Source organism: Lutra lutra, chromosome 7 (genome assembly GCF_902655055.1).
Source record: "Lutra lutra chromosome 7, mLutLut1.2, whole genome shotgun sequence".
Classification (NCBI taxonomy): Eukaryota; Metazoa; Chordata; class Mammalia; order Carnivora; family Mustelidae; genus Lutra; species Lutra lutra.
This window is the reverse complement of record NC_062284.1, coordinates 22,035,696-22,063,629: the sequence shown is the minus strand read 5'-3', so window position 1 is coordinate 22,063,629 and position 27,934 is coordinate 22,035,696. Positions and strand designations below refer to the sequence as shown.

Sequence of the window (27,934 nt, the reverse complement as noted above, 5' to 3'; positions counted from 1 at the left end):
TGTCTTCATACAAGATGAATAGTGAGACACTGAACCATCCCATTAATGTCAGGAACAAGATAGGTATGCCACCTGAATCACTATTATTTGACACTGTTCTCAAGTGCAATTGCCTAAGGGAAAGAAATAAGGGAAATTATTGGAAAGGAGAAGGCAAAAGAAAATCTTAGAAACAATAAGAAAACACAGTTAAAGCAGTTATGACATTAATATACAAAATCAACTATATTCTTATACATCCAGTTATCAAATAAAATGGAAGAAATATTCCATTGAAAATGGTAGCCAGGGCGCCTGGGTGGCTCAGTGGGTTAAGCCGCTGCCTTCGGCTCAGGTCATGATCTCAGGGTCCTGGGATCGAGTCCCGCATCGGGCTCTCTGCTCAGCAAGAAGCCTGCTTCCCTCCCTCTCTCTCTCTCTCTCTCTGCCTGCCTCTCCGTCTACTTGTGATCTCTCTCTGTCAAATAAATAAATAAAATCTTTAAAAAAAAAAAAAAAAGAAAATGGTAGCCAAACAATAAACTATCTAGAAGTAGACAAGAAATTCATAGCACCTATCTGAACAAAACCATAATAATCTACCAAGTGGCATAAAATTAGATTTGAACACAAGCCTAGACTGCAGCACTCTTGAATAGGAAGACTCACATAAATTCATTGTGACCTCAACGAGGGAGACAAACCATAAGACACTCTTAACTAAGAAACAAACTGAGGGCTGCTGGAAGGGAGGGAAGTGGGGGTGAGGTAACTGGGTGGTGGGCATTAAGAAGGGCATGTGATGTGATGAGCACTGGGTATTCTATGAAACTGGTGAATCACTGAACTCTACATCTGAAACTAATGATGTGCTATATGTTGGCTAATTGAATTTGAATGAAAAAAAATGTGTGTATGAGAAAGGGAAATGGAGGAGAGAGAGTGAGAGAGAGAGAGGATGGGAAAGGCAAGAAATGTTAAGGGGATGGTTAACTTGAAAATATCGATTTGTGAATATTTAATATTAACATGAATAAAGCTTCAGAAATGAAAAGCATTCAGAGAGAGACAAACCAATAAGTAAAAATAGCCCCAAAACACTTGACAGGAATTTAGTTTACAAACAAGGAGCCATTCTGAACAAAATGGGTAAAAGACTAACTGTATTACAGGGATACACTATTATATATTTTGTTGGCACAACTGACCAACCATTTGGAGAGAAAAAAAATGCATTTTTACCTTCATTTCCTGCAGTAAATGAATTCCAGGGAGTTAGAAGATGTAAAGGTAAACAAATGAAACCATAAAAATTTAGAAGAAAATATGAGTACATTTATTTATAATCTCAGAACGGGGAAGGCCTTTTAAAACTAGAAACAAATCCCAGGATCTACCCACACAAATATGGATAAATTGACAACATAAAACTTTAAACTTTCTATATGCTAAGAAATAAATCAATAAATAACATCAAAAGACAAAAATAAACAAATAAAAATATTTTCTAAACAAATAAGAATATTTTCAAGATATAAGACAAGAAAGTTCCAAAGTACACAGGCAAATTAATTAAGAAAGAGCCAAATAACCCCAAATTATGTAAAGGACATAAATTACAAAAATTGAAATTTCTAAAACATATCTGAAAGATACTCAACTTTATTCATAATAAAATGAACTAAATCAGAATAACATTGCAATATAATTTTTCTCCAGATTGGAAAAAATATATATATATTAAGTTTGATAATACCCAGCACTGAGAAAGTTGAGAAACTAGCCTTTTCATTATATTCTTGGTAGGTATATCCATTGATTGTTATTTGGAGGGTAATCTATCAATATCTACCGAATGGTAAATGCACAGAACCTTGAATCCAGCAATTCCATTTCCCACTTACACCATTCCCATTTATACCAAGATATGGTCACAAATGCATGCTAAGATATAAATCAAGGATGTTCATTACAGATTTGTATATAAAAATTAAAAAAAACCTGGAAATTATATGTTCACTAATAGACTAACCAAAAAAAAAAAAAAAGTCCATCGAGACAATGGAATGCTAAGCAGCTATTAAAAAGAATGAGGTAGATCTTTTTATGTTGCTATGAAAGGATAAAACACTAATCGCAGAAAGCAAAGTGCAAAGTGCTGTGCATAGCAGGAGGGGATAGCAAAGGAGTCTCTCTGAGCCGCCTTACACCCCCTCCTGGCCTCCCTCCCTTTCTTTTTCTTCCTTTCCGGAAATGCCCCCCAGTCCTCAGAAGCTCATTCACCGGTGGTCCCTGTAACTATTTATGCTTTTCTTACTATATGTGAATCTTTTCCTTATTATCACTTTCTAAAATGGCAGAGTACTGGTCGAGGGGTTAACATATAAACTACTTTTGTTTGCTTTTTTAATGTTTTTCTGTATAAAATACAAAATCAAAGTTAGTTTTTTTTTCCCAAGCAAAAGTGTTAACAGAAGTTTTCAGGTAGCAATAAGAAATGAAGCATTCTCTTATATATCAAAACATTTTTACTTGTGTCTACAATAGGAAAAAAAAAAAGAAAGAAAGAAAAGATTGTGCGTTGTTCATCCATCCCATGTAGAACGGCTGAACTCTGAGGACAACCTTGCTCCAAACGGCGTGACGTTAGCTAGAATGCCCTTACTTATCAACCTGCTTATCCCCTCTGCAGCTGCACACTCAGCACTCACGCACACCCACACTCGGAGCATGCCTGAGCCTCCATTCTCCTCAGTGCAAACAAATCCATGTGCATTACCCAGAAATGAGTGAAATAAATGGCCGGAGAAAGGTATGCAATTTCTTTCTCTCTGAAAACATAATCTTCCCTCATAATACACCCATCTCAGGGGTTAGAAGCAAATTAAAGATCTCCAGGAGCTCAAAGCCTTCTGCGGTTTTGAGCTCTGATCTGTTCCTAGAAGAAACAACAGAGCAGGAGAGATTTTGCTGTGTCTCCTTCTGATTGCATTAAAAATAAGGAAACTGGGAAGAGTCAAAGTGACCACTGTCAGCTAGATAATGTAACTGGAGAATTCTGTCACCACACAGGTTTAAAATGAAAGATTCCTTTGCTTTCAAAATGCTTATCTCCAGTGAATCTACCTTTTCAAGCTACCTTTCTGGGCTAACGTTGGAGCTGTTGAGCTGTGGGAAAACAGATCCCTAAAAGCCAGAGACTGGAGTTACTGGTCCGGGAAAGCTGCTGCCCACATCATCCCCTTCCCAGTTCCTGCCATACAAGGAACCAGAAGAGGTCCCAGATCCTGCTCCTTGGCCTTGATACATAAGGAAAGGCATAGCATACTTTCACTTTATATTGTGCATTTGTACAGACCCACAAGTTTCTAAGACTAATCAACTCAAGTACACGAGAAACATCTAATGCATTATTAAACATACACACACACACACACACACACAGCTGGCTTAATTTAACTTTCGCTATTACGTTGGGCTTACAATTTTTAACAGAATTGTATTTGCCCTTTGGGTTTTTCAGAATAGAGCAAACTCAGCTCCCCAGTGTCTGAGGGCAGCACAGGAAGTTTGGGAGTCTCCTGGTATCTACAGACATCCCCCTGCCTGGGCCAGGTGTGGTCCTAGTTCAGAATCAACATACATCTATGTCCCTCCTGATTCCCACCACAGGGTAGCTTGGCAGAAAATCAGACTGGTAAAATCATCATTTAAAAGACCAACTATGCCTCTCTCTCTCTCTCTCTCTAATAAAATGCAGGAGCAGTGTAAAATTGTCTCTCTCTACCATCTATGGCAGAGAAAAATAAAATCTGAATCACAGAAAAACGAGCAGTTAGGTTTTTACTTTTAGTCTTGTGTCCTTTTACCAATTATCTGAATGGATCTAGTGAGGTGGTTTATTACTATTATTGTTACTTTCCATCGAGGTTTGTAAACAGGCAAAAGCTTATGTTGAATTTTCACATAGGCCTTCTGGCAAGTGACATGCAGGCATGCAAAACCAACTGTACAGGCCTCCCCTGGCGGTCTTGAGCCGCCTTGACCTCTCTGAAGGGCTCACCAGGAATTGGGGAATGGGCAAAAACAGCTTTCAGTGGTCCTGGTGACCCTAAGGATGTTCCAAGAATATGAAGTAGCCCATCTGAGAGGGTTCAACAAAACGTGCTGAGATTCTATTATTCAAAGTAACAAGGAAACTATAACAGATATGACTGGCAGCGAGCGCTTGGGGTACATCAGCATCCTCACGTCTAGTGTAGCACCCCGAATTCTCCCCAAGCCAAAGGCATCGCCTGTCGGTGCGTTTCCCACATGTTGGGGACCAAGACCGGGTTAAGCGAAGTCTTTCGACACAGCCTCGACGAAGTTTGGAGCTGACATCAGGATGCCGATGGTGCAGATGATGGTGAAGACAGAGAAGGCCATGAGACACAGGCGGTCCACCACGCACGCCGCGAATTTCCACTCACTGCATATGGCCTCGCTCTCGTCCTGGCAGCGGAAGCGGTTGGCGATGTAGCGGACCTCCTCCAGGATCTTAGCCAGCTCCGGGTCCCCCTCGGAGGGCTGCCCACCATGCAGGAGGTGCTCATCGTGCGTGGGGGAGCAGGCCATGCGACCACACACGACGCCCGAGTCGGGGGTGGGGGCACAATGCACCCCATCCAGGCCGCGGAAGCCGATGTAGAGCAGGTTGCCGTTGGTGGTGGGCGGTCCGGCCACCGCACTCATCTCCACACTGGCCAGGCTGCAGCGACGCTGACGCGGCTTGTGCTGGCAAGCCGGCCTCACCTTGTCCTCCCCCGGCCTCTTCATGCGCAGGAACCATGCGCACCAGTTCAGAAGGATAACTCTGGTCTGGGGAGACAACAGGGAAGTTAGGAGCGGGTGGAAGCGAGCATCAGCAGATCCTGATCACAGCCCTACTTGTGGGGGGAAGGGGTTCCTGGGGGAGCCAGGCTCCCACTTCTTCCCTGAGTTTACACAGGCAAGCAGTGCCAACATGTTGCAATGGTTGGGTCAAATGTGAGCCTAGAATAAACCAATCCAGAAAGTCACCCTGGGAATGAGCGGGATTCTCAGTGGCAGACACCTTGCAGTCTTGGGGCAGACAGGCATACGGGAGGAGAGAGCTGTCTTGGAAAAAGAGCCCTGCCTGAGTTGTGTGAACAAAACAAGTCACCTTCCCTCTCCAATCTTCCCCCATCTGTCACCAGCGACCATCATACCCAGCTGCCTGTGGGGCACCCCAGTGCCAGGGCAGACTTGCAGGGGCACACCGCTGGAGATTTAAAATTTTTCAAGGGCAACCCCGTGACGCCTATCAGATGCTGCATGAACCCCTAGCTTGAAATAGTTCCTACTGGAACACGGGGTCCCTTGTAAGGATGGCATATCATTGCAAAGCAGGTTTTTGTCCTGATGAAAAGCAAGTGCCAAGAAAGTCAACATGGAACAAAAAATGGGGGCACTGTGCTCCTAAGATTTGAAGGGGTGTGCCATGCCAACAGGTGCCTGGGGGTCAGGACATAAATACTTATTATGTTATTTTGACCACCTTAATAAAGAGAGCCATTAGGTGGGTTTTTTTGTTTGTTTGTTTTTGCCCTAGGGCCTGTGAAAAAAATCCCTGAGACACTAAAAAGGAGCTGTGAACCAGGAAAGTTTAGGGACCTCTAACCTAATTCATTAGGCTACAATGAAGACAGTCAGATGATGTGCAGGAAAGTACTTGGAAAAGTCGAAAGCAGGGGTTGGCAGACTTTAAGGGGCCACATAATAACCTCCACAAGGTCTCTGTTGTAAGTACTCAGCTATTAATAAAGTATAGAAATAGTCACAGAAAGCATGTAAAAAAATAAACATGGCTTTTTTCTAATAACATTTTATTTGCAAAAGCAGCTGGTGGGCCAGATTTGACCACTGGAGCCACAGTTGGCTGACCTCCGGTTTAACGTGTTTTATCAACATATACTGCCTACATGCATAGAAGGTGCTGGAGAGAAATCACTAAGATTTCTGGTTTTTCCCTCTAATGAAAAGAAGGAGCCATGCAAAGCCTCAATTCAGATTAAAAAATTTCTTGGAAACTTATTGAGACAAGTGTGGGAAGAGTGGGCCCTTTCCCTGAAGTTAGCCAGATCCCGATTTTAATTTTGGTTTAGGATTGTGTCACCACAATCAGCAACATAACAGGTATGTTTCCCATCTGTAAGTACAGGCAGTAAGTTGGGAAGTTCATGCCTGTAGCACTTTAATGGCCTTTTCTCAGAGATAACTGCAGTAGAGCTGTCTGGAGACAGGCAATGAAAAGAACAACAAGGCATAAGAGCAGGTTCACTCCAGCTGTAAAGAGAACCCTTTCTCAGGGCAGAGGCACTCTGTATATCCCGCCCACACCTTATGGACAAATCTCCAGAGCCTGGAAAAAGCCTGTCTGCATACCCTGGAGGGTTTTCCATGACCAGTAAGGAGTAGGGACATATGGCTCCCCATGAATCTGCAGGTCAGTCCAGCCCTCCACAGGAGGCTGATAAGACATGCCAGTTCAGTTGGTCCTCTCAGGGCCTCTGTGAAGTGAGTATAATTTCCCCCACCCATTTTACAGATAAAGAAACTGAGGCTCCAAAGAGGCTAATAAATTGGCTCAAGGTCACACAGTAAGCAAGTCATCTATGCATTTAGGCTTTCACGGCTCATCTGTGAGAGGGTCTATGAAATCTTTTTCAACACTCCTGTGATTTTAGCCCAAACCCCACTTCAAGGGAATGCATTGGGCAGCGAGTCCGTCTAAGCCCAGAGACAGCTATACACATGGAGTGTGTGTGTGTGTGTGTGTGTGTGTGTGTGTGTATGTGTGTGGCGGGGGACAGGGGAGTCTGTGCCTACCCTGGAGCACATCTCAAGCTAATGTGGTCCACACTACCAAGTCTGTTCTGAGTTCCATGCCTGAATCATTAGCTTTCAAAGCTAAAGCATCTCCAAAGATGCAATTATCCTCTTGACACTTATCAAACTGTGCTCATGACCTCTTCTGTTGGGTTATGGTTTTGTGTCTGGCTGTGTAAATGTCACATAATGCCACGGCACCAGCAATATCTTCTTCATAGCAACACGTCATAATAAAAGTTCCTTGAAGGCTATTTATTTTTCAAATACACCCAGAAAGAAAGAAAAATGCAGGAGGCTATATAAATTGAAAGTGAGAGAGATCCAAGCTTCATATTTCATTTGCAGCCATTGGTTTTAACACCCTCCCGTGCTGAGAGGTGAATAATTAGCATAGACTCTTAATTAGGATTTTTTTTTTCTGGGCAGTAAAGTACTATCAGGTCTTTAAAAATGGTTTTGTGTCTTAAACATAAGGAATAATAATATGCGTTTTTAGTTTTACATTGGCATAAATAAACACTTGAAGGATAATGGGGAAATTGCTTAAAATGGCTATCAGTATTGGTGGTGGAAGCACAGTGAGGGGTGGGAATGAGAGCAGGATTTCCTTCCGTATGATTTTATTTTCACTTTGACTTTTGAAACATGTGAATGTATTACCTTTTTCAAATGGAAGGAGGGTAGCCAGAAAGTGTGTCAGGGTTGTAAAAGTCAGATGAAAATGTAGTGAATGTGTGCAAATGTGTCCCATTTTTTAATGGGGGGACCTTCTCAAAACAAGCCCACGGACTGCAGTGATGTGACATGTGTGGGAGACAGCACCATTTCTGGGGGCTCATTCCAGTGCTGATGCAATGAGCTATGAGAGAAAGTTGTTATTAGGTGTATGAAATTGCTGTGGAAAAGAACCTAAGAGAAGAGAGTAATTCGGTAAAGTAAAAAAAAAAAAAGAAAAGAAAAAAGAAAAATTTTAAATTGGTCTTTCCTAAGTTCACTTTGGGTAACTGTAAATTATTGCACAATGAATAGTTTTAGAACCCTGGGAACGCTTTCTTCCCAGAGGTTCACAAAATGCCCCTTACGTCTTGCACCTGCATTTAGCATGTGTGTGTGTGGGGGGGGGGTTCTTAGAGTCCCTTCCGAACTTGGATGCAAGGTTATAGATCTCCAAAGCAAACAGCCTTGTTCTGACATGAGAGGGCTCCTTTAGCACCTGCTGTGCCTAGGCCATGCTCTCTGGACAAGAACACTGGAAGGTCTGCAGGGCCCAAGTAAGGATCAATCCCGCCCCTGGCCCTGGGTGTCGTCACACTGTGCTGAGGTGAGGAAAGCCTGGGCCATACTTGGCCCTAATCAAGGTTTCCTGAGTGTCAGGTGAGGACGGGCGTTGAGCTTCAGATCCCAGACTCCCAAGGGCACGGCTTGGTAAGCATCTGCCTATATCCCAGTGCCCAGTGCTGCGCAGGAGCAGGGAAGGTATGGCATGACCCAGGGCTGACATAACAGGCTGTTATATTCAATCATTTATCTTTTTCCCTTTTGCTTTTATCCTAGCCCCCCTCCCCACTGGTGACCACTAACCTTTATTAGATAGGCCTGTGGTGCAGTGGCATCCTCCAGGCACTGACTACATGTGTTAATACAGGGCTCACTCTCTCTCACCCTACTGGTCTTCATTCTGTTTGGAAGATCCAACCACACGGCTGGGTGCTTATCTCCTCTGCTGCTTCCAACCACTGTCCTGTTCGCCACAGTGTACGTGCGAAACGTTTTAAGAAACACACTGGTAGCCAAACATAGAGAGCGGCCAGTGTGTGGGCCCCGTTCTGGAATGTCAGATTGCAAGAACAGTGCCATGGGCCCCTAAGAGCATGCTCACCGTAATAGTCCAGAGGTAATACAATAGTGCGGACCGGTGAGGTCCTATGGGATACATGGCTCTGTGTTGAGGGCTGCTAGCTGTCTGTGGGGTTTTTAAAACAGATAATTCATCTGTGGAGTCACCGGCACTGAGGGCCCCTGACTCCCTGTGGTGAAGAGCAGAAGGGACGCACCCACTTGGGCATCTTGCCGCCGTCAGGGTCGTGGTGGTGGTACTGGAGCACGATCACCGTCACGACCACGGAGAGGCCCACGATGATCATGGTGCTGGCAAAGTACTGGGCTGCAAAGACAAGGGATGCAGGGTGAGCCCCGGGCCCTCCACGGCACAGGCATCATGGCATGGCAGGCAGAACCAGATGGCGGTCTCTGACTGCCTGGGACCATATGGCAGAGCTCGGAGCAGGGCAGGACTGTCTACAGGCCTGCAGAACCCCTGCCCACACTCCTGGCAGGCAGAGGCCAGGCTGAAGCATGGGGACCAGCTTTCCCATCCATGCCAGCTGCTTGGCTTGGCTGACCGCACTTTTGTGAGCTCCGCCAGCCTCCTCCTCCAGTGAGGGTTAACAGTGCCTCACAGGACACTGATAAGGTTGTTCCTAGGAGAAAAGCTGCGGACTGTGATGGGAACTGAGAATACCAGGGTAGTGAAAGTCTGGTCCCCATCGTGATAACTGTAGGCCAGGGACATGCTGGAGGCAGGGATATAATAAGGGCAAACCTGAGCATCACTGGCAGGGTACCTAGAATTAGTGTGGGAAATGAGCCTGGTCCCAATTAATGAGAGATAGGAAGAGGTGCCAGGTGTCTGAAGAAGACGTGAAAGACAGTGACTTCTCTGGCTGAGAATGCCAGCTTCAGCTTCGGTGGGCAAGGATGCATTTCTCCTCCTTGGTCCACATGAGAAGCATGGCACATCCTAAACAGCTCTCCACTAACCCACTGCCTCCATCCATGAGTTCAGACATCTATGAGTTTAGGCAGGCTACTCAGCCTGTCTGGGCCTCCGGTTCTTCAGCAGTATGACAGGGATGGCAATGCCTTCTTTTGTGGGGCTGGTGCAGGAATTAGCAATTATATGAACTGAGGATCTAGAAGAAAGCCTGGCGAAGAGAAGACATTCCTTGATTGGCAACTCTCATTACTAAACCTTTGGTGTGGCTTTCAGCTCAAGGGGGCTGAGCTCGAACCAGAGGACATCCTGGTGCAGAGGCTAAGTGCATGGCCACACACTCAGTTAAGAATGCCTCCTTTTCTCTGGGCAGGAAGGAACTCATTGCCCCACTGTGGGAACCAAGAGGTACATGTGAGAAGCTGTGAGAGAAGGATATCTGAGACTTCAAGTTAGCACCAGGTGTTTCAAGTTAGACCAGGGATCTCCAAGAAAAGGAAGGAGGTAGAACAAAACTGTGACTTCTGTGGGCTGAGTTTATATGTTGAAGCTCTAGCCCCTGGTATCTCAGAATATGACTGTATTTGAAGACCGGGCCTTTAAAAGGGGGATTAAGTTAAAATGGGGTCCTTAGAGTGGGGCCTGATCCTATCTGACTAGTGTACTTATAAGAGGGGAACTTTGCACACACAAAGGGGTACCAGGAATGCACCCAGATAGGAAAGACCATGTGAGGGCACAGCAAGAGGGTGGTTATCCACAAGTCAAGCAGAGAGGCCTCACTTAGAGATTAAACCTGCCGGCACCTTGGTCTTGACTTCCAACCTCCAGATTTATAAGAAAATACATTTCTGTGTGTTGACACCCGGTCTGTGGAATTTTACTGTAGCAAACCTAGCCGACCAAGACAATGACCTGCGGAGACATGTGGTGTCAAAGGATCCCCGCAGCTGAAATCCCATCTTTCTAGACATGGGCTATGCACCAACCATGCCTTTTGCTCATCGGTTCATCGGTCAAGGCAGGGATGCCCACTACCCCACAGAGCCAGCTTTCTGTTTGAAGTCTCTAGTGAAAGCATGTTGTTGGAAGGTAGGAAGAATGGGCTGAAGCATGGTTTCTTGACCTCCGGACGGTAGTGAGAGAACTAGGAACACCCACAAAGGCTTTTCATAGCAATACTGTCTCTCTCTGGTCAAAATTATCACACATTAGGGGAACAAAGGAGAGACTTGCCTTTGTAGTTTGTGAAGCCTGGGACTATCTGTGTAAGAGAAATAGGCTCCCCTAGACCTACCCTCCCTTGTTAACCACACAGGGTGGCCCTCAGGTGGCCTGGGGCAACAGGAATAATCATAGACTCCATTTGTCTTTCTGAACTCCATCACCCAACTGGAGGAGTGATGCTCATATTAAACCTAATATCCCCTATGAGGCTGTTTGCTTCCCATTCTCAAAACTGGCTTGGAGGGACAACTGGGTGGCTCAGTGGGTTAAGCCACTGCCTTCGGCTCGGGTCATGATCTCAGGGTCCTGGGATCGAGCCCCGCATCAGGCTCTCTGCTCAGCAGGGAGCCTGCTTCCTCCTCTCTCTCTGCCTGCCTCTCTGCCTGCTTGAGATCTCTCTCTGTCAAATAAATAAATAAAATCTTAAAAAAAAAAAAAAAAAAAAAAAACTGGCTTGGAGGTTTTGTTCCCTGACCAGGAACAGAGCCCTGGCTATAGTGGCAAAAGTAGCAGATCCTGACCACTGGACCGCTGAGCACCCCTCTGCATGTTCCTACTTATTCCAATCCAGGGAGGTACATAGCCACGGGCAATCCTATCTCCTGTTCCTGTCATCCTGTCCTGGGCTGAAGGTCATGCTTTATATCTGTCTTGTCCAAAACACATTTATCCTGTTTACATTTCCTCACAAGCTTTAACTTTATCCAGAGACACTGAGGTATCTCAGAGTTAAAACATGAGCCCCTCCAATTTTGACAAAGAATTTGTGGAAGAACAATGACTCAAAGCTAAAGTAACAAATCTCTAATGGTAAAATCTCTGGCTGCATAAGTGTGAGGGGGAGAACAATGGGAGGGTACATTTCTGTACCTTCAAGCCAAACCATGAAGCTCAAGTCCCCACACTGCCTTACATGTGCCCAGGTAAGCAGAGTCTATAGGTCACTCAAAACAGTTATAGAAAGTCACTCCTCCTGGGACCATGTGGCTCTCCAGGACCCTCACTAAGCCCACGTCTTCAAAAGAGACCTAACATTTACTTACCTATCAAGGGCACCGAGTCAGATGTCGCAGGCATGATCTCAGCCACCAGCAACATGAAGACAGTAAGAGACAGTAAAACTGTTATCCCTGAAACATAAACACAGCAGTGCCTGAGACAGAAGAGACGATAACGCCTCAAGTCCATTAACTGCGCCTAATCTGAGATTCAAAGGAGGGAGGTGTGGGGGAGGGGCCAGTGATGTCCTAAAAGTGAATGCAGGGTTCTTTCTCTGTCAATAAGGGTATGGCCATTTTTCTGGGGGCTGTTCACATCAATTATCAGATCGAGCTAAGTTTAGGAGCCAGAACTTTAGAACAAGGATACAAAATGAATTACTGAACTCAACATAAGTATCTCTCATTTTCTTAATTACATTAGAATTGAGAGGTAGTTACATATAGCAGGAAAACAAAAATAAAATAAAACAAAACAAAACAAAACAAAACAAAACAAAAAAGCCACGCAATCTTAAGACCTCACTTTTGGTCTTGACTTTGCTATTTACTACCTGTGTAACTGTGGATAAGTCACTTAATGTGCCTGAGCCTTGCAGTCAGAAGATAAGGATTTGAGGGTGATTTCTACATGTACTACATATGACCTTTAATAACTCTTTAAGATGTTGAGAAATACATTTCACCATTCTAAGTCTTAGTTTTCTTATCTTTCTATTGGATGATCAGAAGGAATTACCCTGTGTACAGCAATATAGAGATGCAAACTGATCGTGAACTAACTAAAGTGTTGCTTCTCCATAACAAATGCTGGCCAGTTGCTCCCCAACAAACAGGATGCGGTAGCAGAAGAGGAGAAAGTAATGCCCCTCAGGACAGAACCCAGTAGTCTCTTCTTACGCAGTCCCATCTTCTGTGGAAGATCCTACAGATTCTCAGGAGGGCACCGGGCATCTAGCATGAAGCTAAATCAGGAGGCTGTGGTGTCGGGGAGATGCCCTGTGCTGGGAGGTCGGTGTGTGACCCCACATCTCTGCCCCCATAGCCATGACATGTCCTGCATCGTCCACCGGTATCCCTAGAGAGCTGACTTCAAGGCAAGGGCCTCCCATCCTGTCTCAGACTCCCACCCAAGATCAGGACACTTACCCAGGGAAATTTTCTCCCCTGAATCTGCAGGAAGCAGGAAGACAAGGAGGGCCAGTGCAGAGATGAGCACACAGGGGATGAGTAGGTTGAGGCCATAGTAGAGGGTCCTGCGGCGAATGGTCACTGTGAAGGTAACGTCTGGGTAGGGCTCTTTGCAGCACTCATAGAACTTCTCACTCCGCTTGCCTGGGATTCCTCCATGAATAAAAGGGGAAAGGAACGATGTCTGAAGAAAATTACCCTACTTGTTTATTTTAATAGGCGTATCACACAAATGACCATGGAGTTTGTTAGATGCTTAAAAAAAATTAAAAAAAAAATAATAAAACTGGGTAATCAGTGTTTGAATAAACTCTTTCTGGTGTATTTGAGTTGTTCAGGAGTATCTTAGTGATATTGGAGCAAAGCGGGAGAATTGTTTTTAATGGATTGAACTAGATGAGGTACAGAGTAAATGTTTGGGTCCCCCTCAACATTCCTATGTTGAAATGTTAACCCCCACAGTGATGACATTTGGAGATGGGGCCTTTGGGGGGGCACGCCTAAGTCATGAGAGCAGAGCTCTCATGAATGGGATTATTGCCCTTATAGAAGAGGCCCAGAGAACTCGCTAATCTCTTTAGCTGTGTAAGAACATAGCCAGAAGACAGCCATCTATGAACCAGGAAGCGGGCCCTCAGCAGACACTGGATATGCCTTGATTTTGGATTTCCCAGCCTCCAGAACTGTGATAAACAAATTCCTGCTGTTTATAAGCCACCTAATCGATGGTATTTTGTTTTAGCAGCCTGAATGGACTAAGACACCATGATTATAAATAATACATTATGAGCTTTACACCATTATAAATGTAATTACTATTTTTTTCTATTAAAAATCATCAAATATAGGTTTTTGTGAACTGCAATTTGCTATCCAACCTGATTTTAGGAATGGAGCAGATTCTAATAATATAGTCATACCTAAACTAATGCTGACTTCTTTAAATGGCTGCACGTTTCTCATGGAAAGCTCTGAATTTTCTAATTGTTTTTTGTTTCTTATTGTATAGCTCTCAGTAAATTATAGAGATTGCCGCAGGGTTCAATAAATGCTTACACTGAAAAGCAGAGTGGAAAATCCCAGACTTTTAAAGCCAGCCCAGGAATAAAAAGTAGCTTTCGGGGGGAGGGGGTAGGGAGAGGGTGGTTGGGTTATGGACACTGGGGAAGGTATGTGCTATGGTGAGTGCTGTGAAGTGTGTAAACCTGGTGATTCACAGACCTGTACCCCTGGGGCTAATAATATATTATATGTTAATAAAAAATTTAAAAATTTAAATTAAAAAAAATTGAAAAAAAAAACCCTAGGAGCTAATAAATGGGTACTGTTTTATAAATATATATATTTTAAAAAGTGGCTTTCTACAAGGCTGCTAGTCTCATGTCTTTGCTGGGCTTACCCACAAGGTCCCATTCTCCGTTTGGGATATAGCCGCTGATATCTGCCTCTTGCATCTGTAGATCCAAGGACCACCCTCCATAGGACCAGGACCCAAACTTCAGTTTGCACTGCTGCACATCAAAGGGGAACCAGCGCACGTCAATGTAGCAGGAGCTTTTGAATATGCCTATGTGGGCAACAAAACAGTCAGAAAACCGAAATGGAAGGGGACCAAGCCCGGCTTTAAATACCCAGCAGTCTCACACTGCTGGTGGGAATGTGAACTGGTATAGTCATCATGAAAACAGTATGATGATTCCTAAAAATATTAAAAATAGAACTATTATATGAACCAGTGACCCCACTTCTGGGTATATACCCAAAGGAAACAAAATCGCCCTCCGGGAGAGAGAACTGCACCCTCATATTCGCCATGTTCACTGCGACATTATTAGCAACAGCTGAGGAATGGAAACAAGCTAAGTATTCATCGATGAATGAATAAAAAAAGATTATCAAACCATACACACATGCAAACGCATACACACACACACAGTGAAATACTATTCAGCTTAGAATAGATGGAAATCCTGCCATTCGCAGTAACATGGATGAACACGAAGGGCATTTTGCTAATTGAAGTAAGCCAAAGACAATACTCTATGATCTCACTTACATGTGGATTTTGAAGAAAAAAAACAAAAACAAAAACAAAAACAAGAACAAAAAACTGAACTCACAGAAACAGTGAGCTCCCAGGGGCTGGGGGAGATGGGGAAATGGACAGGGGCTGGTCAAGAAGTACATTTGGAGGATCCGCGGTACAGCAAGGGGACTCTAGTGGGTAACATTGTGTACTTGAAATGTGCTAAGAGAGCAGATCTTAAACATTCTCATGAAAAAACAAAACAAAACAAAACCCAGCCCTGTAAGGTGATGGATGTGTTAACTTTGTGGCATCATTTTACAACGCACATGTATGTTCAGTCATCGTGTCACACACCTCATTACATTCTCATTCGTCAACCGTACTTCAGTAAAGATGGAAGAAAATGAAATAATTATAAGTAAATAAATAAATAAACACAGAGCTATTCTTTGGGTCTCTAACCTCATATGCTGTTCATAATATGTGCTGCCTCTTCTTCGTGGAAAGGGCTGGTGAGTTAAATACATTATTTTTGATGTTCATCTTTATGATCGATGCCTCATGTATACGTTGTTCTGGCCTACCTGTGTTCCCTTCAAGAAGTGGAGACGTAGTCTCCTGGGCCTCTAGACTAGGTGTGACCAGAGAGGCCTCCAAACCACAGCTAGACCTGTCCAGAACAAGCTTGGTCTTTTTTGGAAAAAAATCTCTAGAAAGGAAGCTCAGCTGAAGCTTCACAGTCTTAAAATTCACAGACAACGCTGTCATGCTCTGTTGAAGACTCTATTTAAGGATTTCTTTGCAAAGAATTAGAAGTTCTGTGAACTTGCTCCTACCATGTCTATGTACCTTCAAACTCTAATAGGAGAAAAGTAAAGAATGTAAAAATAATCACAGAAAAGTTGATAAAAAATGATGAAGGGTTTAGAAGCAGAATATAAAAGGGACGTGTGTGGAACGGAGAAGCAGGGTGGGCATGTCCTGAGGTTAAAAATTGAGGGAAAAAAACAAAACAAAACAACACACTGGGGGCTCCTGGGTAGCTCAGTTGGTTAAGCATCTGCTCAGGTCATGATCCCAGAGTCCTGGGATCGAGCTCCATTTTGGGCTTTCTGTTCTGTGGGGAGTCGTTTTTCCCTCTCCCTGGTCATGCTCCCTCTCTCTCAAATAAATAAATACAATCTTTTAAAAAATTGAGAAAAATACTTGGTTATCTAGAAATGTATGTGGAAGATAATTTTAACTAGTTAAGATCTTAGATTAAGAACAAAGACTGATAGGTTTAAATTGAAGACAGTGCTTGGGCAAAAGTAAAAGTTCCCAGTGAAAAGAGTGACTTCAGCCTAAGACAAGTTGGAAGTGAATTTTTGGCAGGTTATGGAGATGAAACCAAATAAGCCCCCTTCAGCAATTTATGCCCATGTGCTCCTCCCTGCCCAGAAAAAGGCTTGAAGGCTGTGGAAGGCACAAAGAGCTAAGGGTGCCCTCTATTCCTGGGGACAGGGTCAGTGCTCCATACATTTCTGCTAGTAAATTAGGAAAAAGAAAAAAGAAAAAATGAATGGAAGAAGGGACTCAGCAGCCTTGCAAACACAAACCTTCACTCCACAACCAAGCTGGGAAAGGATAAATAATGTCCCATCCTCACAAGTTCCTTTAAGGGCCATGTCCGCTGTTTATAGGAATCCACAGATGCTGCCCTCCCATTAATGGGCGAGACCCCCAAAACCCACACTGCTTGTGGGAAATGTAACTCCATAACTGAATTATTCCATTTCCATGAAAGGGCCAGAGAGAGAGTATCCCTAGTGATAGAAAGCAGATCAGTGGTGGTCTAGGACTGGCAGTAAGGGTGGGGATCAACTGCAGGATGGTAAAAGGGATCTTTTTGGAGTGATAAAAAATAACACTAGATTTTGGTATTGGTTGTACAACTCTGTGAATTTATTAAAAATCACTGAATCGTGTACTTAAAATGGGTGACTGTATGATATGTAAATTATATAATAAACCTGTTAAAAATAAAAACATGAAAGACAATTTCATAACCAAATCTTTATTTCAAATCGTGCATCCAAAACACTTTTTTTTTTCTTGCCTGTACTTGGTTGCATGAACAGAACAACATCCCAGACCAGTCCTACATGACCCCAGGGCACAGGCTTGCTGCCCCAGGTCAGAGTGCTCCATTCTGGTCCTGCCAAAGTAGGGGAGTCTCCCACACTCACAGCACAACATGCCCTGTCCTTCCCAGGCTCCTGGGGCCATGAAGGCTGGGACACAGGCACGGAGCCCCAGAGGACTTTGCTGCACACAGGTGGCCTAGGGCTCAGGAATGCTGCTTCTTGTAGCTGAAAATAGCCTCAGCCCTCAAAACAATGTTCAGCACCCTATTCTTGTATACTGATGACTACTGGAGATCGTTTTCTAAAATAGCTCTCATAATAGAAACTGCAACTCCCAGGCTGGGGAAAAAAAATGTATGGGTGTGTGATGGAAGACTCATCCCATAGCCTCAGTCCCCCAGGGGCCTGCAGTTAGGCAGAAAGTATGCTTGGGCTGGGGGAGGGGTGAAGGAACAGGGGAAGCAGCAAGGAAGCACATGCTTTCAGGTAGAAAACCTGAAAATCTGTGGTTCTTCAGTCTCTACAAACATTATTGAGAGGTATCTGCCTTTGATGGGTTTAATCACTCACACATTCATTTATGAACAAGTGGGCCAGGTGCCTGGTTGATTAGTGGTGGTTCTAAGTTATGTAAACACAGAATCTGCCCACAGGATGCTTGCCTATCATCTGCTGAGGAGGAAGAATGTGTAAGCAACAACTAAGAAGACAAGGCCAGCTTTGCTGTGTGCTGTGAATGAAGGTGTGAGAATGGGGTTTACTGCAGCAGAAAGGCTGTGTGTATGTGAGTGTGTGGTATGTATGGTGTGTAGTGTGTATGCAGGGCTTGTGGTTGGTGTGTGGATATGTGTGTGCAGGAAGTAGGTATGTGGGGCATATATGTGGGATGTGTGGTATGTAATGCATGTGTAGTATGGGGGGGATAGCAGATAGTAGTGTGTGGATAAGGTGTGAGTGTGTAGTATATGTATGTGGGAGATGTGGTTGGTGTGTGAATGTGTGTGGATTTGTGGGGGGGAGGTATGAGTGTGGGTATATATGTGGGGTGTGGTGTCTGTGTGTGGTGTGTAGTGTAGGTATGTGGGGGATGTGGCTGGTGTGTGAATGTGTGTGGATATGTGAGTGGAGGAGATATGTATGTAGTTGTACATGTGAGGTGTGATGTGTGACATGTTATGTGTGATGTGTGAGGTGTATGTGTGGTGTGTTGTGTGGGGGGGCTGTGGTTGGTGTGTGAATATGTGCGGATATGTGTGTGGGGGAGATATGGATGTGGGGTGTATATGTGGGGGTGTGTGCGTGTGATGTATAATGTGTGTGTGTGGGAGTGGTAGGTGTGTGCATATGGTATGGTGTGTGTGTGTGTGTGTGTGTGGTGTGTAATATGTGGGGATGGTAGGAATGAGGATATGGTGTGTGTGTGTGTTTATGTTGGCGTTGGGGTAGGAGTTGGCTGCAGATTGCCTGGAACAGGAAGTTGAACAGTTGCAGTGTGGGAGATAATCCTGGAAAAGAACATGTAAAAAAAAATCATCCAAAAGATTTTTAAAACTCTGTTAATATCTGCCTCAAAGCATTAAAACCCAGGTTCCCCATGCTCTGTATTATTCAGTGAGCAGCCTAGAGCTCAATGAATGGAGAGAAATGATGGGTTGGTGGGGAAAAAAATCAATCCCAGGAAGCAGTTAACCAGCCACTGGCTGCGAGGGAGAGAAGCTCAGTCAGGAACAAGACACTAATGAGCCCCACTTTGAAACCACTTGCTCTTCTAACATGCAAGGTTTTTAATGCACATGCTCAAAAAGCCCGCAAGTCCATCATCTCGCCCCCAGCACCTGGAGAACAGCCCCTGCCGAGATACGCTGTCTGGCGGGAAGGGAAATAGCCAGCTGAAATGGTGGAGGGAAAGGCCGGGGTGCTTGCCTTGCAGACTATAAGGAGACCTGGAAGTGACCTGATGAGGGAGACTTGCTTTAACTGTGGATTAACTTTAAAGAACACCTGGCACACAATAAGGACATATGACACATTTCGGCAAAGACAGTTTGAGCCATGACCCCAAGACAAAAAAGAGGAAGATGGCATTGTCATGTTCAAGAAATATCTGCAAACACAGGAGGGGTTGGGTGTGAATGAGGCAAAGGATGCCACACACTCATGTGAGGACCATTGGGACTGGCACCCTGAACTCGCTTAAATTGTCTAACTATAGAAGGACAAAGGAAGCGGGTCTTACCTGGAGGGAGGTACTGGCAATGCCCAGAAGAATTAACTAACACGTTGGTGTGGAATGTGGCATCGAATCGCTCATCAGCACTAGAAACACGAGAAGGATTTCATGAGTCAGCACTGCCAGGCGGTGGATTTCCCGGGGCCCTTAGTTCTGTCCTGACTGCAGCTAGAAAAGCTTAAGAAGTGCTACCCTTTGTGCTGGGATCATGCCAACACCATTTGCAGCTGGCCTGGGAGATCTTCTCAGAGCACAGGCTGGTAGTGGCCAATGTCCATCCATGCCACCCATTTCATATACACTCTGATTTTCATATGCACATAAAACAAAGTTTTTAGCAGAAGTTAAACCTGAAGACAATTTCACAGGACATCAGCAGATGAGACGTTCCTATCTATCTTTAGGAAATAAAGAGCGGGTAAAGCATTCTGCTATGGACAGCCCCATGTGGGCAGGGATTCTGACCCACTACCTCCAAAGCTCCAGTTCCCACCTCCTGAATGCACCCAATGCTTAGGGGGTGTTTAACCAATACATCTTGAGGGACTGAACTGCAGGCACCAGCAGAGCCCAGAGGCATTCTGGGCCTCAAGATTAGTGATGACAGAAAGGAGGGCAGGTGAAGAGAGCAGAGATAGGAACAGGTTTCAGACAGGTACACCCCAGGCTCCTCCCTGCCCATGTTCAGAACCTCCTGCAGCCAGAAGTTACCAACTTGAACAAAGACATGAAACAGGAAAAAAGAACAGTTAAAGCCATCAGCCTTTATTATTCATGTCTTGTATCTTCTGTATTCTGATGCTTTCCTGACCCTGGAGGAATTGTCCCCCCTCCACTGCAAGGTAGCCAGTTCCTAGAGACAGGAGACAACATGCTCACCAGTGCATCTGTCAAATGCAAACCATCTAATCCAGAGCCCATACCCCAGCCCCCTCCTCCAGGTCTCACACTCCGGCCCTCTCTCCCTCTGTCCTAATTACCTGAGGGCAAGGTACCAAGCAACTAGCGATAGCCCCTATGACCCAGAACCCACTGATATCCTTCACACCAGCCAAGCCTAACCCTGCTTACCCTGCCTCGCCAGTTCCAGTCCACAGAAACCACAGCAAAGGCTCTTTCCCTCCAAGAAGATGCCATCGATGAAAGGAATAAAAAATTGCTCCTTAAAAAAGTAATATCCTCTCAGAAATTCAAGAGGACATTGCATTTAGTAAAACAAAGAGAAATATGAAAGTTAAAATATGATTTATAAAATAAATTTTTATAAATGGTTGGGAGGTTTGGCTGAGAACAATCAGAGATGAAATGTAGGACAGAGACGAGGAAAGCCTCCAGAGCCCAAGACCTGGGGGAACTCACTTGACAGATGCTGGAGAGACAAAAAGGCGGGAGACAATTACTCAAGAAATCACACAGAGAAATGCTAGAGCTGAAAGAAACCAGTCAAGCATGAAGGCAAAGGGAGGCACTTTCACAAACGTTAAAGGGCTCAGAGGGCTTGTGTCCCACGTGTATTTTCTTGGTCATGGATTTGAGGATGAGCTCTAGGAAAATAAGGGTGAATACTGAAAAAGGAAGGAATAAACTTTTGGACTAAACCTAGGTATCAAGTGAATGTATTTCCATATTGAGCTGTGCAGCGGGCCTACAAGAGGAGGGATTGGGAGACCTGTCCAAATTACAGCAAGAGATGAGGGGTCTCAGGAGAGAGAAACAGATTCAGAGCAAGGGAGAAGAGAAATAAGCTGGAAAACACCATGCATTTTATCAAGAACACATTTTTTATTAAAATTACAGTAAAACATCAACCAGAAACTTCAGGGGGGGAGCTAAACAAAAAAGCCAGGGCTTGGGGGCACCTGGGTGGCTCAGTGGTTGAAAGCCTCTGCCTTCGGCTCAGGTCATGGTCTCAGGGTCCTGGGATCAAGCCCCGCGTCGGGCTCTCTGCTCAGCAGGGAGCCTGCGCCCCCCGCCCCTCTCTGCCTGCTCGTGATCTCTCTCCCTGTCAAATAAATAAAATCTTAAAAAAAAAAAAAAAGCCAGGGTTTGAATATGAAACAAATATGTGATGAGGTGCAGAGGAAGAAGCAGGGGAGAGAGACTAAGCTCCTAGCTTTGGGATGAAGAACACTCCTACATCCTTACTGGCAAGCGCGCCCAGGGAGAGAGAGGAGGAGGCCGGCTCAAGGTGCAAATATTCTCTGCTTGACTGTGGTCTGTACCCAGCTGTCTCCATGAAACAAATGATAAACAGTGACTGGGCACAGAAAAGCTGAACATGTGGACCATCACAAAATTGCTCTAGCTCAAACCATGATCTTCAAACCGGGTTCTCTGGAACCCTGAGATTTTCTGGGTGTGCTCTGGAGTTTCTGGACATGTAGACATGTAGATTCTGATACTCTCTTTTCCTTGTACTTGATAATACTAATAAAATTCCAAAGACACTCAAAGGACTTTTAGAAAATTCTACCTCTTCAGACTAGACGACAGATGGATTACTACCTGTGGCCCATTTGCCCATTTAACTCCCTTCTGGCTGAAAGTTAAGCTAAAACTTCTCTTGCCATGCCTGTGCATGGATTTGAACCTCTTGCAAATGAGTTACCCGGTAAGATTTCAGTTTTGCACTGCTCTTTTTAAAAATCCACATTTGAGGGGCACCTGGGTGGCTCAGTGGTTTGGGCCTCTGCCTTCGGCTCGGGTCGTGATCTCGGGCCCCGCATCGGGCTCTCTGCTCAGCGGGGAGCCTGCTTCTCCCTCCCTCTCTGCCTACTTGTGATCTGTCTCTCTCTGTGTCAAAGAAATAAATAAAATCTTTAAAAAAATAAAAATAAAAATCCACATTTGAGCCTACAGTTCTAGCACAGAACCTGGACCCCACTGCACAGCCCATTCCCACCACTGCAACAACTGAAACTGTCTCGGGACGCATGACACAGGATGCATAGTTCTGCTTATTTTAAGCTTGGGTTTCTTCTTGTCTGATTTTTATATTTATAACAAAGGCTGTGAGCATCTGTTAGATCAGTGACTTAATTCTAGAGGAAAAAAAAAAAAAAAAGAATTCCTCCTAGCTCTTCCTCCACACATTTGGATCAATTTAATTGAAGAGACTCTTGAGATCACAAGACAAATGTGTAAAAACAAGATAAAAATTGGTTTCCATTAGCAACAGTTTACCTGTGTGACTCACTGGTTTCTAAACACAGTTCAACCAAAACAGAATATTGAGATAAACAGAACTTTAACACTGTTATCGTTATCAACGGTCAAATCTTAATATTCATTTTGATAGTCTTAGAGTTCTTTGCTATTTTCTACACCAACGATGTAGAAGTAAACTGCTATAATAACTGTATGCTAATACCACTTTATCTGTTTTGGCCATTAGAACTGGAGATGAGATTTGTTTGCAAAAGGGCTCTCTTGCTAAAAACTGAGGCTGAACAGAGCTCTGTAAAACATGAGTGGCCCCAAGCCACTGCCATGACACAGGGGCGTGACAGTGTCAGTGAAACATGTCCCGTGGCCCAGCACTAGGTCATGCAGTGATGTGTAATGGGTGCCAGGGGAGAGGGAGCATGAGGTGTGAGATCATACAGCTTTTTAGCCAGCAGACACTGATAACCATGGGAATAGGGGTGGGTCCACAGGCCTTGGCTCACTCCTCCCTCTGCTCTGGTATGCATGTGAAACTTTCTGTATTAAACAGTTTGAATATATATACTGTTTATGTCCTTAAGACACGATGAACCCTCAGAGTTCTTGACGACTCAGGCACATGGTCACTTCATTCCCATCGATAGCTCCTCTTTCCAGCTGCCTGCATCCTTGTCCAGCCAGAGGAGGACAGACAAGCCCTCCATTGGTGTAAGGAGAACTCTGGGTATACCCTCCCACACCAATAGGGCAACAAAGGGCAAAGGGGCTTTGTCACTGAAAAGTGATCATAGAGAAGATGGATATTTAGCCCAATTATTCAGACCCTAATGTCCTTCATGCGGTGGTCAGGAAGAAAGGGCAACTGGACAGGCTTAAAAGGTGGGCATAACTCCAGCAGGTGGAAAGGAAGGTTGGTACATCCCCAGCAGAATGCATGGTCTGATCATATACCTGTAAGTAAACTATACAGAGGGAAGCCCTGTGAAGGTGTGGTTTGCCTGGATGCTGGGGTGAGTGAGGTTTGCCCCAATACCTTACCATACCACTTGCCTTAGCAGGAAGGCTAGCATCAGGGCTTGAGGGCAAACCATAGGTAGCCATGCCTGCAGGGTCCAGGGTTCAATGCTCAGTGAGTTCACTGAAAGCTGTACTTTCAGAAGTCAATGAAGGCACAGGCAGAGATGAACTTGGGGGTCTGGGATTAGATGTCTTCCTGTTCTCCATCCCCCTGGCGCTCTAGTACTGGCTCCTGACCTGGGAAGCAGAGCCTCTGAAGCCAGCTCACCGTAGCCTCCTGCTTAGCTTGCCCTACAGCACGGACCCCTACAGTCTGCAGGAGCTCAGCCTTAAGCCAGGGAAGAGAAAGTGACCGTGCCACTCACAGCATCATCTGTCCCTGAAGTCCAGCTGTCAGTGCCCTGAGAGAGAAGAACAGGGGGGCCAGTCATCAAGGAAGCCCAGAAAGACCAACCCCCAACAAAACTAAAGACTCTAAATATTAGTAATGCAGAAGGATTAGGGAAAAAATAATCCAGGGTCACCCTGCTGTACCAAAGAGCCCACAAGGTGTGTGAGCTCATGAATAAGATGAATAAGAACTCATGTGCAGCCCATACTGTCCTCTCTGAGCTCACATCGTCCTTCAAAGAGAAACGGAAAAGCAGAAGAGAAGAAAAATGATCTCAACTGTTCTCACCGCAAAATGAAATAATGATTATGTGATGTGCTAGAGGTGTTAGCTAATGCTACGGCAGTAATCTTACTGCAATATACACATGGATCAAATCAACACATCACACACAGTAAACTTGCATGTTACATGTCAATTATATCTCAATAAAAAATAATAAAATTAAAATATTGGAAAGAAACAAAGTAAAGGAGGAAGACAGAGAGAGCCAATCTATCTCAAAATACAATGGATTTAAGGTATCATTTATATTAAATCTCTTGCCAAAAGAAAAAAATGTTGTCAATTACACGATAAAACACCTCTTAAGTAAGGCATACCTAGATGTCAGGGGGAAAACAGTCTGTTTAAAATAGATGATTTTTGTTTCAAAAGTAATGAGTCCTGTTTCTGGATACCTTGATTTAGTTCTGCCTTTTTATCTAAGATGTTAAGGGTCTACAACCAGTACTGTGGCCAGTCATAGTCCACGAACAAAATCTTGAGCAGAACTAAAAATTTATGGTCATTTCTACCCGTCAGAGATCCCAGCAGGAGGCTTCCAGAGGAATGCATTCAAGATCCTTTCTTTATCCACCAATTTACATGTTAGGTGGCATATAACATGGATGTTATTATAACAATTGAACGTAACATTGGAAGGATTATAATAATGTTATGAATAGGATAATGTTAGCACAGTATGTATCAAGTTTCTGAGCTCCCTACTTTTGTTCTTTGAACTGTATGACTATCCCTGACCTCGTACAATATTATCTTTGTTTTTAAAGAGAGGAAGAGAAATGGTAAGGGGAAGGGCAGAGAGAGAAGGAAAAAGAATCCCAAGCAGGCTCCATGCTCAGCACAGAGCCTGACTCCAGGCTTGATCTAAAGACCCTGAGATCAAGACCTGAGCCAGAATCAAGGACCGGATGCCCAACTGACTGAGCCACCCTGAACCCCTCATATAATATCATCTTAATCTATAAAATAATGAAAATGTTGGTATTTAGCAGAATAAGTCCCCCAACTTTGTTCTTTTGTTAAAACATTGTATTATCTATCCTTGACACTTCCTTCATCATTGTAAATTTTAGGATCCACTTGTCCAGTCCCACAAAGACCTTGCTGAGACTTCAGTTGGAATCACATTAACTTTATAGAATAGTTTGGGAAAACTGGACATCTCTGTGATACTGAGTTTTCCCAGAATTAAATATGATATAATCCATCCTTTATTTTAGTCTTTCTCGTGTTTGTTTATTAATAATTCTTGCCATTTGCAGATATTGGAAATAAAACTGGTTAACTTACATTTTCTAATTGTTACAAGGGCAAAGAAATACATTCAATATTTTCACACCTGTTTTGTATCCAACATATTTTGTCTGTGTAGTCTCTAAAGAGTTCTTTTTAATGTAAAAAAAATAACAGTCTATGAATAATGGTTAATTTAGTTTATTCCTTTCCAATCCCTGACATTTTAGTACTTTGCTTTTATTACTACTTAGATTCATACCATTATTAAGATATATGATGACAATGGGTATCCTTATTTCATTCCCACATACATAAACTTCTAATGTTTCAGCATTAAATGGGCTTTTGGTAAAGATCTTACATCAACTGAAATCAAGTTTTATTCTATTTCACAAATGGGTGTCACACACTGTCAGTTGATTTTTCTCCACTTACCAAGATGATCATATGAGGATAAATTATATAAATGGATTTTTCTAAAGTTAAACAAAACTTGTATTTCTAATAGAAAACTAAATTTGATTGGATTTATTTTTAATTATTGCTAGATTTAGTAAGCTAATATTTTGGTTAAAATTTATTGATGTGTGTTCATAAGTGACATTGTATGTTAGGTGGAACTTGCCTATAAAACCCACATTTTGGGACGCCTGGGTGGCTCAGTGGGTTAAAGCCTCTGCCTTCGGCTCAGGTCATGATCCCAGGGTCCTGGGATCGAGCCCCACATCGGGCTCTCTGCTCAGCGGGGAGCCTGCTTCCTCTTCTCTCTCTGCCTGCTGCTCTGCCTACTTGTGATCTCTGTCTGTCAAATAAATAAATAAAATCTTTTAAAAAAAATAAATAAAAAATAAAACCCACATTTTCTGCTTTCTTTTTCAAAACGTGTCAATCAAAAGAATGAAAAGGCAAGCTTCAGATGGGGACAAAATATTTGAAGACACAACTGATAAAGACTGTTATCTAAAATATACAAATAACTCTTGAAATTCAACAATAAGGATAAAAACAACCTTTTTTTAAAGATTTTATTTATTTATTTGACAGAGAGAGAAAGAGAGATCATAGGCAGAGAGAGAGGAGGAAGCAGGCTCCCTGCTGAGCAGAGAGCCCAATGCAGGACTCAGTCCCAGGACCCTGAGATTATGACCTGAGCCGAAGGTTTAACCCAGTGAGCCACCCAGGCGTCCAAAAACAACCTGATTTAAAAATGAGCCAAAAACCTGAATGACAATTCAGCAAAGACATACAAATATCAAATAAGAATAAGAAAAGATTTTCCACATCATAAGTCATTACGGAAATGCAAATTAAAATGGATTTTGGCCAACCAGCCTAGCCAAAATCGAAAACACTGACAACACCAAATGCTGACAAGGATATGGAGCAGTAAGAACTCTGATTCATTACTGGTGGGAATACAAAATGATACAAACTTTGGAAGACAGCTGGGCAATTTTTTACAAAACCAAACATACTCTTATCATACAATCCAACAATCACACTCCTTGGTATTTACCCAAAGGAGTCGAAAACTTAGGTACACAAAAATGTGCACATGGATATTTAGAGCAGCTTTATCCATAATTCCTAAAACTTGGAAGCCACCAAGATGAACTTCAGTGGGTGACTGGATAAATCAACTCAGATACATCCAGACAATGGAAAATTATTCAGTAGTAAGAAGAAATGAACTAACAAGCCATGAAAAGACATGGAGGAATCGTAAATGCTTATTACAAGGTGAAAGAAGCCAATGTAAAAAGGCTGTTTATGTATGATTCCAACTATATGACATTCCAGAAAAGGCAAAACTATGGAGACAGTAAAAAGGTCAGTGTTTGCCAGGGATAGAGGTGAGGGAGGGATATATAGATGGAGCAGAACATTTCTAGGGCTGTCAAACTACTCTATATGATGTAACAGTGGCAGATATGTGCTATTACACATTTCTCCAAACCCAGAGAATATACATCAAGAGTGAACTGTAATGTAAATCATGGACTTAGGTGATAATGATGTGTCAATGTAGGTTCATCAATTACATCAAATGTCCCGCTCTGATGCGGGGGGGGGGGGTGTTGTGCATGAGTGGGCACAGGGGATATAGGGAAAAATCTCTCTCTTCCACTCAATTATGCCATGAACCTAAAACTGCTCTAAAAAGTAAAGTCTATTTTTAAGAAATACATGTTGATTCAATCTTATCTATTTTTTTCCTCTGTTTTTGTCTAGAATCAGCTTCTGTTTTTCCAGAAAAAAATAATTCTGGCTAAATTTCCAAATTTATTGGCATAAAATTATCCATAATAGCCCCACTTGTTTTAAAATGCCTGTCTGAAAAATAAAATAAAATAAAATACCTGTCCATAGTTATAAACCCTTTTAGCTGCTAA

At 43.5% G+C, this 27,934-nt stretch overlaps 1 protein-coding gene across 1 annotated transcript in view; it reads right to left on the bottom strand.

The window, feature by feature from the left end:
- Window positions 1-1,090: 1,090 nt before the first annotated feature.
- CHRNA7 (cholinergic receptor nicotinic alpha 7 subunit) overlaps window positions 1,091-27,934 on the bottom strand; it is a 116,689-nt gene continuing 89,845 nt past the window's right edge. Inside the window, exons 4-9 of the mRNA XM_047739243.1 lie at window positions 19,454-19,533; window positions 14,462-14,629; window positions 13,021-13,215; window positions 11,917-12,003; window positions 8,928-9,037; window positions 1,091-4,839 (exon numbers count right to left, since the gene is read on the bottom strand). Coding sequence (XP_047595199.1) covers window positions 4,315-4,839; window positions 8,928-9,037; window positions 11,917-12,003; window positions 13,021-13,215; window positions 14,462-14,629; window positions 19,454-19,533 — 1,165 coding nt within the window. The 3' untranslated portion in view covers window positions 1,091-4,314. The remainder of the gene's footprint in view (window positions 4,840-8,927; window positions 9,038-11,916; window positions 12,004-13,020; window positions 13,216-14,461; window positions 14,630-19,453; window positions 19,534-27,934) is intronic.